Source organism: Monodon monoceros, unplaced genomic scaffold, assembly GCF_005190385.1.
Source record: "Monodon monoceros isolate NGI ecotype Baffin Bay Population unplaced genomic scaffold, NGI_Narwhal_1 Super_Scaffold_5, whole genome shotgun sequence".
NCBI classification, from domain to species: domain Eukaryota; kingdom Metazoa; phylum Chordata; class Mammalia; order Artiodactyla; family Monodontidae; genus Monodon; species Monodon monoceros.
Genome location: NW_021703782.1, coordinates 92054803 through 92067337, shown reverse-complemented (window position 1 = coordinate 92067337; position 12535 = coordinate 92054803). Strand labels below are relative to the sequence as shown.

Here is a 12535-nt window from a genome sequence, read left to right as displayed (position 1 = left end):
ATTTCCACTATTTTGGAAAAGGTTAAATAAAATTATGGCACATGAAATTATGAAATACTATGCAGTATTAAAAAGAATTAAGTAAATGAAAAGTACTGACATGAAAAAAAAATCTCCAGGATTTTTACGTGAGAAAAGCAAAAACCAGTGAGGGTCTTGGAAGGATGCACACACAATTGTTACACTGGTTATCGTGGGCAGTGGGTGGCTTGCGAAGAAAAATAATTATAACTTTTTAATATTTAATATTGTTTGAATTTTCCAAATGAGCATGTATGCATATTATTACTTGTGTAGCTAAAAAAAAAAAAAAATTAAGGAAATTTCATCAACAGAATATATCCCCAAAACAACAATAGCAAGACCACATCAGCTATTTATCTTGCTGATATTTTTAATATCCATCTAGCAATGTAAGTTGGCAATGTTTACAACTGCAATTAGATTTAACATACAAAACAGAATATATTTGACCTTTTGCAAAGTGGGATTTAGGTTACATACAGTATTTTTAAAATGATCTCTCTGAATAAGATACCTGAGCTGTTTGAAAACTGTTTTGCCAATAAATAAATAAACTAAGGGAGGAATCCATGCAACCGCAAAGGCTGGGACCTGATTTTCTTGGATAGCCCTGCAGTGCTTGGCACAGAGTAAGTAATAAATATTAAGTGAATGATGGATGAATCGACAGTTTAAATCTTTTAGGTAGCACCCACTTTTAAAAAGCGGGATAGTAGCAAGGACAGATGATTGAGCTTCTTGTTACTGGCTTTTCATATGAGGATGAGAGGGAGCGGCCCCCTCTTTCTACTCAGGAGGTTAAGAATTTGGTGGAGGACAGCGTTTAGTGGCTCACGTTTTGGCAATCTCCGAATTGAAAAATCATTCAATTTCGGAACCAAACAGAATATAAAAGGAAAAAAAAGCGAGTTGCCGCTAGTTATATGCTTCTAATTTTGCTCAGACTAAGAGGAAAGGGCTTTAGCGGGTGTGAAACTGTAGGCAAATCATTCTATTCATGTCTAAATTTTCATCTGAAAAACGAGAATAAGCACTCCCTCATAGGTTTTTGTTGTTGTTTTACAGGGAGAATGTGGAAACTTTTATAAAATGCTAGCAATACAGTGGCCATTCCATATTGTGCGATGAATGTTTCCCATAAATTCGATCCCATACAGTCGAGGTCGAAAAGCACTCAGAGACTAAAACTGTATAAAAACGCAAATATTCTCAAGTTCGGGGCAGTCTCTTTCCCCTCTTTCATCTTCATCCCAACCACACCTATCGAGCCGGTGAGGGTCACCGGGCGGGTGACTGGCGCTTCCTGGGTCTGCAAGGCCTGGGGCTCCGAAGACCACAGCCCGCGCCGGGCCTCCCTGCTCCGGGCCGAGCCACCAACAGCCTTGCCCACCTGGGGCAATTCCGCCGCGGTTCTGGGGCCCTCGCGGGACACTCCTACCTACTCTCCGGAGTCGGGTCCCCAACGCTTTTCCCGCCGGTAGAGGGAGGTGTCCAAGCTAGACCGCCCCGGGCGCAGAAGCCGGAAGGCCGGCGGAGCCCGCGGGAGCGCGGGTGGGGCGGCGAAGCGGGAAGCACAAGGCGCGCGCTCCCGTGAGCGCAGGAGGGAGGCGGGGGCGGGGCGCGCGCGCCGGGGCGGGGCACCCGGAGGAGGAGTCTCAGGGCAGCCGCAGGAAGAGGGCGCCCTGGAGCCGAGCCGGAGGGCGGCTGTGGGCGGGGCCCAGGGAGGGCGTCGACGCTGAGGGGCGGGGTGAGGCGAGGCGGGGACGCGCTCGGGGGGGTGGGGAAGGCGGGGGCACGGCGGTGGCGGGAGCGTCCCTGGTCTCCGCCCCTGCTTTCCACTCTCTTTCCACCTTCGACCGGCCGGAGCTCGAGAGAAGCGCAGCTTGCCGGTACCCGGAGCCGCCCTGCTGCCGCTGCCTCCTCCCTCCGTTCGCGGTGGGCTCGTCAGTCTCCGCACTGTGCGCTTCTCCGTGTGGGCCATGGATGGGTAAGTGCTCGGCGGCCACCAGGCTGCGCTTGCCCGCTTCTTCTCGGTTCTCGGCCGGACGCGCCGGAGCGGGGGAGCCGGGTGCGGCGCCGGCGGCCCAAGGAGCGGCCCGGGCCGAGCCCGACGGCGGGGCTTCCGGGCGCCTCCTCAGGGAGTCCCGAGACCCGGAGGGGCGGTCCGCCGCAGCCTCTCCTTCCCCCTCGCGGCGTCCCCGTAATGTCCGCTTTTTCACATCCTCGCCCAAGGAAGCGGAGGAAAGCCCGGTGCAGCCCGCGGGTGCCGAGGTCCGCTGAGCCCGGCCCGGCCTCCAGACACTTCCTCTCAGAAAATGGTGCGCGGCGCTGGGGGAGGCGGAGGCGGCGCTCGGGGCGGGCGTCCTCCCGCTCGGAGAGTTGCTGTTTACCGGGGAGGTGGGGCGGGCGCTGGAGCTTCCTCTGGCGGGGAGGCGAGTGGCCGCGGAGTGGCGGACGGCTAGGGCACGCGCAGGTACACGTCTGGACTGCGACCCGGTCCCGGAGCCGGGGTCCCGCGCGGCCTCAGGGCTTGTGCTGGGAGCTCTGTTAACGATTACCGTACACCGGGCGTCTGGACTCGGTGACCAGGGACGCGTGCCCCTACCAACCCCCCGCCCCCCAAGAAACTTGTGAATTCCCTGCGATGTATGCAAAATATTGCATAAGTGCGATTTTCGGGGAGCTTTGAAACGCTTTAAAAGTGAATGAGGTCTGTGGCCAAAATAAAGATTTAGGATCACCGATATAAATATTTCTCTGGGGACTCAGGATTATGGGGTGGGACCAGACAGATATTTGAATGATTAAGAAAACAACTAGATTAGGATCTTGGTGAATTAGTTGAAGGTCGTAGCCTATGTGCATCAAGATCCAAAAAAAAAAACCTCGATTAGAGCCTGCAAATCCACTTATTTATTTTCATTATGCACTTGAGATTTTGTTTGGCCTTTTACTTCATTTTGATGACAAGATTTCTGGAGACCTCTTGGTTGTGGAGTATACAGAACTTGCTTGAACAGTATAGCCGCGTTCATGTTGCCATATAGTTGATTGTAATTGTACCGTGTAAAGACGATGGAATCTTCGAACAGTTTTTGCCTTCATTAGATTTCGTTTATCCTAGTTTTATAATAAGTCTATATGATAATATATGGGATTAACTCATTTGAATGTACATTGCACACTGTTACAGACGTTAGACAAAGTGCAATTTTAGATTTCATTTGTGGTGGTGATGTTCTCCAAAGTATTTTTAAAATTTAATTGAATCTATTTTTATTGTTTAATTGAAGCTTCTCTGAGAGCATTGTTGAAAACTCATTTCACACCACCTTTTTCAATTACACTTTATATGTGCGCAGAATTTTACTATCTTAATTGTTTGTATAATTATGCCAATATTTCAGTTGAGAAAGGCTGTGGAAGTAGTATTTCACTATGTGTAGTGAATTGTCTTGACTAGTGGTTTGACTTGAGATACGGAAGCAGACTAGCTTTTTGTATTGGAAAATTTATAGTGATAAGAAAGAGGACTCTTGGTTTATGCATCTTGGCTGTTAAACTCTTGGGCAACTGTGAAGTGCAGACTTACTCTTTCAGATAGTGTTTAAGAAGTTAACTTTCTCTTCACCCTAAATGTGGTTTGAAAGCTAAGAATGAGTTTATTGGTTTAAATATGTGGGGCAGTAAGACATACTGGAAGGTAAGTTCATTTGGGAGTTCAAGTAGCAGCATGATTTACTCTTTGCATCGGGACCAATACCTAGTACATATTAGACAATCTAATTTTTTATGCACAAATGTCAGTTATCACATTTAGATTTCAAACAAAATTTAAGTTTCAAAAGAAAAAATTTTAACTCTACATGGTTATTGTTTAAAACAATTAAGTTTGCATCATTAAACAAACATAAACTTGTTTACTTTTATTAAGTAATGATGACATAGGTTATTAACAATATATAGAATTTTATTATAGCTTTCTTTTAGGAGATATGGAGACAAACTTAATTGAAGACAGTTTTTTGGGGGGTTGGAAGAGATGGATTTTTGCTTGGCAGAAGTATGTGGGTTTCTTACATCTTGGTGTTACGGGATATGGTTTTGAACACAGTTTATGCTTTTAGGAGGCTACTTAAATTTCTACATTCTTCCATAGCCTGAAAAGGGTCCTTTTTCATTATTTTAGATAGTTAAAAAAACAAACCACCAGTCAACATATCTTTCTAGTTCCACCTCAAATCCCAGCTGTCTTGTGTGTGTGTGTGTGTGTGTGTGTGTGTGTGTGTGTTCATTTCCTACTGATACTTAAACACAGTTTTGATGTGGTAGAATTTTTTTTAAAGCAAATCTGAAAACTTTGATGTCTGAAGTCTGATGTTTGTGTTTTTAATTCTGAGAGACTGTCTTAGCTATATTTTGGTGAGCCCTTTGGGTGGTAGATGCAAATTTGCAAGTTACTGTCTATTTCTGTAAAATCCACTCACTGGTTTTGTTTCATTTAAAACTTTAAATACGATAATTCATACCAGTGATTTAAAAGAGTGAACTTTGGTGATTTAAAGTTTTGGTTTGGGTTTGTTAAATAGAGGTAAATGGATAAACACGTACTCATTTTATTGAAGCACAACTACATTTTTCTAAGTACCAAAAGAGAATTTGATTTATTATTTGTTTCTTACATTGCTATTAAAGCTTTGCTTTTACACTCTGCTGTTGCTAGACTGTCCCATCACTTTTCTTTGTATTAACATTTCACAACTCATCACATTCTTATTTTTATTATTTATTATAATGCTTTTTCTTTTTTTCTTTATCTTATTATCTCTGTCTTTTTAAAACTTGTTCTCTAACTTTGTTTTCCATTTTCTCTTTTTACTTTTTCCATACAGTGTTGTTACAGATCTTATAGCAGTCGGTTTAAAGGTAGGAATCTTTTAATATCCTTTCATAAGCATTTTTAAATCTTAGTTTTGGCATTTTTTTCCAATGGTGAAATCATCTCACCTGTTCATAAAATTATGTTTTATTGTATGATGATAATCTTTCATTTTTATTTAGCTCCAACATAAGTAGACCTGTAGCTAATTTTGGATTTTATGTGTTTATAAAGAGTGGTTACAATATTATCTTGTTTATATAAAATGTGAACAAAAAGTTTAGCCCAAAATTTCGCTTGAACTATCAGGGTATTTATTTGCTTTTGTTGTTTTAGCAGTTACATGTAACCTAGGCTCTGGTTTATTTTCCTGCCATGTCCTTTCTTTTATCTTGTCTTGGATGCATTTATGAGTAATAAAATAATAATAGCAGCTAAAGTTTCTTCAATTCCTGTTATATACAAGATGCTTTACATATATTTCACTAATAATTGAAACAGTTCTTCAAGGTAGGTGTTAATATTCCCATTTTAGAGATGAAAAAATAGGTTCAGAAAGTTTGTGTTCAAGGTGTGGTGCACCAGAGTTCAAACCCATGTCTTTCTGATTACAAACCTGACCTTTTTTTTCATTGTACCTCGCTGCCAGCAATGAGGGTACTGTCTAAAAGGTGAACAATGGGAGAGCTGGATAATTAATATTTTACAGTAATGATTCTTCTAAGTTATAAGTCATTTCAGTTTTATCAAAATCTTCTCATTTATTGGATTCTAAAATACAAATCGAGTTCATCAATATGAGGCTTTTAAAATATAAATGGAAGTTTTAAGATTTCTTTTAGCAATTTGGTATTTGATGCAGCTGAGTTGAGAATCTAGTTCTAGAGACCACTTACAGTTCATATTACTGTAGAAAATGGAAATAATTCATGTGTATATGTATTTTATGTAAAGTTGTTTTGCTGCTTTCTGTCCATCATCTCTAGCTAACAATTTCAACACTTCTGCATTTGGTGTTATTGGATCTGATGGTGGTACTCATATTCCTAAAACATCTTAAAATATAAGCGTAAAGATAGCAGAGTTTTAGACTAACAATAGGATGTTCAAGATTAGCATAATTGGGGACTACTGCTTATACTGTCTTTTGAAGTTGGATGGAGTTAGCTTGCTTTGGCAAACTTCGAACATATTTTATGAGTTGAAAATAAATGGAGAAACCTCTTGGTGGGATATACTTTTTTTTTTTTTGGTAGATACTTATGTCAGTTTCTCATTTGGGAATGATACTCATAGATAGAAACCGCAGGCTTAGGCTTATGTCTTGGATCCCTTTTGGTGTCTCCGTAGGGGCCTGTGAGGGAAGGGATATTCAAAGTGAGAGTTGTTTTGGTCTTACCAGAAACATAATTTGTGATTCTAGAGTTTATCTGGGAAAAACGAATACATGAAACATATAAAAAACTTACACTTGGGAGTTGAGGAGTTATGCTTGAAGGACTGTCATGCCTGTTTTATTTTGGGGAAAAATATATCTTGATGATAGATAAGAGAAAAATTTAAATGTAAGGCTCAGGAGCTAGATTTGAATATGCAGTTAGGATCTCTGACTACCTGTGTTCCAGCAAGCAGTTTGGAAACAGAGATCAGATCCTACTCTGAAGAAAGGATAAGCTGATTAGTTGATTCACTTGGCAATACTGGAAATGTCTGTAAAATTATTCATTATATGAAGAAAATTCTCATAAGATTGTTCTGCTTCTTTCTTGGATCCCATCCAAGGAAGTTTAGTTACCAAGTTAATAGGCCAATAAGGCTCATATTTTCTCTAGATTGTATAAACCAAAATTAGCGAATTTAAGTAAGTTCTTCAAGAATGTCACTTATTTTCTTTTATTTGCTGTCTGAATATAATGACACAAGAAATAGTTTTAGCCAGTGAAAGAGTGGATTTCAGGTTATGCTCCATCAGTTGCTTTCCCGGATGCAGAAAGTAATATGGATTTTATTTTAGAGAATTGAAAATACCCTTAAATATGAAGTCCATTACCTTAGTGAAAGAAAACTGAATTGTTTTTAGAGATTAAGTGACTCACTAGAATGTGTCATGAGGGCAGGAATTTTTGATATTTCCTTCACTACTGTGTTTCCAGTGTCTGGCACATAGTAAGCTCTCAGAAATGCTTGATTAATTAATGGATGCCAAATTCTCACACAGTCAATTAGGTGGCAAACTTATACTGGAGCCCAAGCTTTCTGATTTTGCTAGTGTTTCTTCTAATAGGTATATACCATGGTGAGAGAGAATTAAATTCTTTTTTTAGATTAGAATTTTCTTGAAGATGGATAAACATTTTCAGGCAGCTTAGGGCTGTGCTGTACTTGAGATTTATTTATACCTAGTTGTATACCCTGGGTGTTCTTTGCAGAGTTTGAACCTGCAGGTTCTTTGCAGGGTTTTTGAGCCTTGCCTAAATTAGGCAAAAAATTAGCTTTTGGTACTTCTCATAAAATATTTCTTTTATTTCCATATGTTATTTTGTATTCCGAAATGCTTTTAAAAACAGCGAGAAGTAATTGCTGTTCTTAATTTTCAATTCTTTTAAATAAAGAACAAACCAGGTGATGATGATTGATGCTGGGCATGTTTCAAGAACTTTATTATACCAGATAAATCAAGGCATCAGCATTGTGGGTAACATAGCTTTTTGTGTGTGTAACTAAGTGTATTTTAAATTTCTAGTTCATACTTTAATTATTACTAGCTAGTGTATCTTAAACTCAAATATTTCTCACATTCCTGGATAATTTTTCAGAATACTATAGTGGCCATTAAATGATTTTTTAAAATGATGATCTTCCATATTAAATATATTTTAGGGATTTTCTAGTTTATCTTTCTATTTTAAATGATTAGATGAGTATAGAAAAACCTAAAAATTTAGGAAGGACTATAATTGGCTTCTAATAATTATCATGCCTGTCACTATATAGGAAAAAACACTACATTGTATTTAAATTAATTTTGAAGATTGATTTTCTGTTGCTCCACCAGGAGTTAGCAGACTACAGCCTGTGGACCAAATCCAGCTTGCCACCTGTTTTTGTAAATAGTTTTAGTGAAACACAGCCATGCTCATTTGTTTCCATATTGTCTGGATACTTTAACGATACAATGACAGAAGGGTTATAACAGGGACCATATGACCGCAAATTCTAAAGTATTTACTTTCTGACCCTTTGCAGAAAAAATGCACCTACTGCTTGCTGTGTTTGAACTACAGAAAAGGCCTTTGCCAGAAATCTTTTTTTTTTTTTTAAACTGAGCAGTAACTTACATAGAGTGAAATGCACAGGTCTTAAGGGTACAGTGCAATAAATTTTGACAAACGTATCCCCTTGTTTCCTGTTGCCCTTTTCTAGACCCAGTCTAGGCAACTCTTGATTTCTGTCGCCACAGATTTTGTGTGTGTTTGATTTTCATATAAATGAAATAAATATTAATACTCCATATATACAGCATAAGCTCTTTGATGCCTGGCTTTTACTCAGCAAAATGGATTTTTAGATTTATCTATGTTCTATGTACCAGTAGTTCTTTCTTACTTATTAACGAGAGTATTCCATTGTGTGAATATATCACAATATTTAAAAATCCATTCTCATGTTGGTGGGCATTTGGGTTCTTTTCAGATTTGAGCTATTATGAATAAAGCGACTGTAAACATTTGTGTATGTCTCTGGGTAAATGTGTGTTTCGTTGTACACTATGCTTAGTAGTAAAATTGGATATGTGTATGTTTAACTTGGTTATTTTTTTAAATGTACCACTTTACACTTGGAGCCGCTTTGTATTACAGTTCAGGTTGCCCCACATCCTTGCCAACACTTTACTGTTAGGAATTCTAGTGAGTATAACTATAATGCCTAGTAGCATCTTATTATAGTTTTAATTTCCATTGACCTGATGACTGGTGGTGGTGTGTACCATTTCATGTGCTTATTAGCCATTCACTTACCTTCTTTTATGAATGTTAACTTTTTTGCCTATTCTTTTAAAGTGGGTTTCTTGTACACAACATATCGTTAGGTTTTTTTTTTTTTTTTTTAAATCCACTCTGAGCAATCAGTCTTTTAATTGGTATATGTAGGCCATTACCATTCACGTTTCAAGGGATGATTAATTTAGTTAAATTAATAAGTACCTTGTTCATAACTGTTTGTATTCATTAGCTTGTTCTTTGTTTTTATTTTCTCCTCTTTTTTCTTTTTTTGCCTTCTCTGGTTTTAATTGAGCATTTTATATGATTCCATTTATTTCCTCTGTTAGCATCTTATACCTCTTTAAAAAAAATTTTTTAGTGGTTGCAGTATACATTTACAGCTCATTTTAAGTCCACCTTCAAATAATGCTACGCTGCTTCATGTGTACTGCAGGTACCTTCAACAGAGCATTTCCAATTTCTTCTTCCTGTCCCTTAGGATACTGTTATCCTTCATTTTACTTAACCATATGCAGTAATCACCCAATACATTGTTACTATTATTACTTTAAATAAACAGGCTTTTTAGATCAATTAAGAATAAGAAGTATAAAATACCTTCATTTATTCCTTCTCCAACAGTCTTCCTTTCCGTATGTAGATCTGAGTTCTGATCTACATAATTTTTCTTCTCCCCAAAGACCTTCCTTTAACATTTTTCGTAGGGCAGGTCTACTGATAATACATTTTTTTGGTTTTTGTCTGAAGAAGTCTTTATTTGTCCTTTACTTTTTTGTGGGGGGGGGGGCTTTGTGTTTTTTTTTTTTTTTTTTTTTTTTTGGCGGTACGCGGGCCTCTCACTTCTGTGGCCTCTCCCATTGCGGAGCACAGGCTCCGGACGCACAGGCCCAGCGGCCATGGCTCACGGGCCTAGCCGCTCCGCGGCATGTGGGGTCTTCCGGGACCAGGGCACGAACCTGTGTCCCCTGCATCAGCAGGCGGACTCTCAACCACTGCGTCACCAGGGAAGCCCCTCTCCTTTGCTTTTGAAGGATGCTTTTCATATAGAATTCTAGGTTGGTGGGGGTTTTTTTTTCTCCATTAACTCTTTAGATATTCCACTCTACTTTTCTTCCTGCTTCCATGGTTTCTGATGAAAAAGAAACCTCTGTAATTCTTATCCTTAGTCCTCTGTAGGTAAGGAGGTTTTTTTCCTCAAGATTTTCTCTTTGTTTTTGGTTTTCTGCAGTTTGAATGATCTGCTGAAGTGCATATTTTTTGGTATTATCCTACTTGGTGTTCTCTGAGATCCTGGGTTTGTGGTTTTGGTCTCTATCATTGATTATGGAAAGCTCTTGGTCATTCATTACTTTGAAATGTTTTTTTCTGCCTCACTCTCTCTTTTTCTCTTTCTTTCTTTTTTTTTTTTTCCAGTTCTTTTTTCTCTTTGCTTTTCTGTTTGGGAAGTTCCTGTTGAAATGTCTTCAAGCTCATAATTCTTTCTTCAGCCATGTCCAGTCTGTTGACGAGAGTTTGTATAAGATTGGTAGTATTTTTTCCTTAAATGTTTGATAGAATTCATCAGTGTAGCCATTTGTGGGTGCATTTTCTTTGCAGGAAGGTTTTTAATTATGAATTCAGTTTTAAAAAATAGATATTGTGCTGTTCAGATTTTTTTCTTTCATTGCATCACACAAAATTTGGTGTGCTGGGTTTTAATTTTCACTCAGTTCAAAGTATTTTCTACTCTTAGTGTGATTTCTTTTTTTACCTATGATTTTTTTTTTTAAGATTTTATTTTATTTTATTATTTTTTTTGGTTGGTTCATTGGTTTGTTTATTTATTTATTTTTGGCTGTGTTGGGTCTTTGTTTCTGTGCGAGGGCTTTCTCCAGTTGTGGCAAGCGGGGCCCACTCTTCATCGCAGTGCACGGGCCTCTCACTGTCGTGGCCTCTCTTGTTGCGGAGCACAGGCCCCAGATGTACAGGCTCAGTAGTTGTGGCTCACGGGCCTGGTTGCTCCACGGCATGTGGGATCTTCCCAGACCAGGGCTCGAACCCGTGTCCCCGCCATTGGCAGGCAGATTCTCAACCGCTGCGCCACCAGGGAAGCCCTACCTATGATTATTTATAAGCGTGATTTAATTTCTAAATATTTAGGGGTTTTCAAAGCCAAATCTTGGGATTTCTATTTTTAATTATTTTTATTTATCTTTTTGAAATTTAATTAATTAATGGCTGCGTTGGGTCTTCATTGCCATGCTAGTTGCGGTTAGTGGAGGCTACTCTTCGTCCTGGTGCACAGGCTTCTCATTGCAGTGGCTTCTCGTCGCGGAGCACGGGCTGTAGGTGTGCGGGCTTCAGTTGTGGCACGCGGGCTCAGTAGTTGTGGCACACAGGCTTAGTTGCTCCACAGCATGTGGGATCTTCCCGGATCGGGGCTTGAACCCATGTTCCCTGCATTGGCAGGCAGATTCTTAACCACTGTGCCACCAGGGAAGTCCCTTTCTATTTTTTTAAATGCTACTTTGATTAGAGAACATGCTGTATACCATTTCACACCTTTACATTTTCTGAGGTTTGTTTTAATGTCAAGCTATAGTCTGTCTTTATGAATGTTCTATGTACACTTAAAAAAAATGTATAGTTTACTTTTGTTGGGTGTAGTGCCTTATAAATGTCAATAGAATAAACTGGTTGAAGTTTCAAGTCTTCTCTAACTTTCCTGATTTTCTTTCTATTCTGTTAATTACTGAAAGGGGAGAAGAATATTGGAATTTCCATCTGTAGTTGTGGTTCTTTTATTTCTTTTTGTAGTTCTGTCAGTTTTTGCTTTAAATATTTTAAAGCGCAGTTATTAGATGCATTCACATTTAGGAATGTTATATTTTCTTGATGAATTAACCTTTAAAAAAATCATTTGTAATATATATCTTTATCTAGTAGTAGTTCCTGTCCAGAAATCTACTTTGTGTGATAGTAATGTAGTCATTCTAGTCATTCCAATTTTCTTATGATTAGTATTTGTGGGGTATATCATTTTCCTGTTCCTTTTCCTTTTCTTTTAATCTGTCTGTGTTTAAAATAGGTTAAAGGATGGATGAACCAAAGAGATAACAAATAGCAAGATGGTAGGCTTAAATCTACTTGAAGGATTAGGTTTCTAAGGACTGGCTTTCTTTTTGTTTACTCTGATAAAAGTGAGCTATGTTATGGAGAGGTCCATTTACAGAATGAATCCTGCCAGCAACCACTTGAGTGAGCTTGGAAGTGGGACCTCCATTTCCTCTATTGAGCCTTGAGATGATTGCAGCCTGTGAGAGACTCTGAGCCAGAGGACCTAACTAAGCCATGCCCAGGTTCCTGACTCTCAGAAATTGAGTTTAAAAATTCTTGTTTTTATAAGTTGCTAGATTTAGGGGTAATTTGTTATGCATCCATTCATAACTAATACAACTGCCTAACTCAAAGTAGTGAATAAATACTGAAAAATGAATAGTAAAATAGCTTATTAATGTCCCAGTAAGATCATGTAAGTACAAATACTTTTTTGGTTGTAAATCACTGTGCATATGACTTTTTTATATTACCACATTCCCTCTCTTTCTAATAGCTTACCATAATTTATACATACTTTGATTTTTCCCTT

General features: G+C 38.9%; 1 protein-coding gene across 3 annotated transcripts in view; it reads left to right on the top strand.

Annotated features, from left to right (window-relative positions):
• The first annotated feature begins 1880 nt into the window (after nucleotides 1-1880).
• PTBP3 (polypyrimidine tract binding protein 3) overlaps nucleotides 1881-12535 on the top strand; it is a 101103-nt gene continuing 90448 nt past the window's right edge. The window contains exon 1 of one of the 3 annotated variants that reach the window (XM_029202116.1): nucleotides 1881-2011. Coding sequence is in view for 1 of the 3 variants with exons in the window: in XM_029202113.1 (XP_029057946.1) it covers nucleotides 2008-2011 (4 nt within the window). In the remaining 2 variants the exon portion in view is untranslated. The remainder of the gene's footprint in view (nucleotides 2012-12535) is intronic. The other 2 variants (XM_029202113.1, XM_029202115.1) reach the window with 2 other exon arrangements.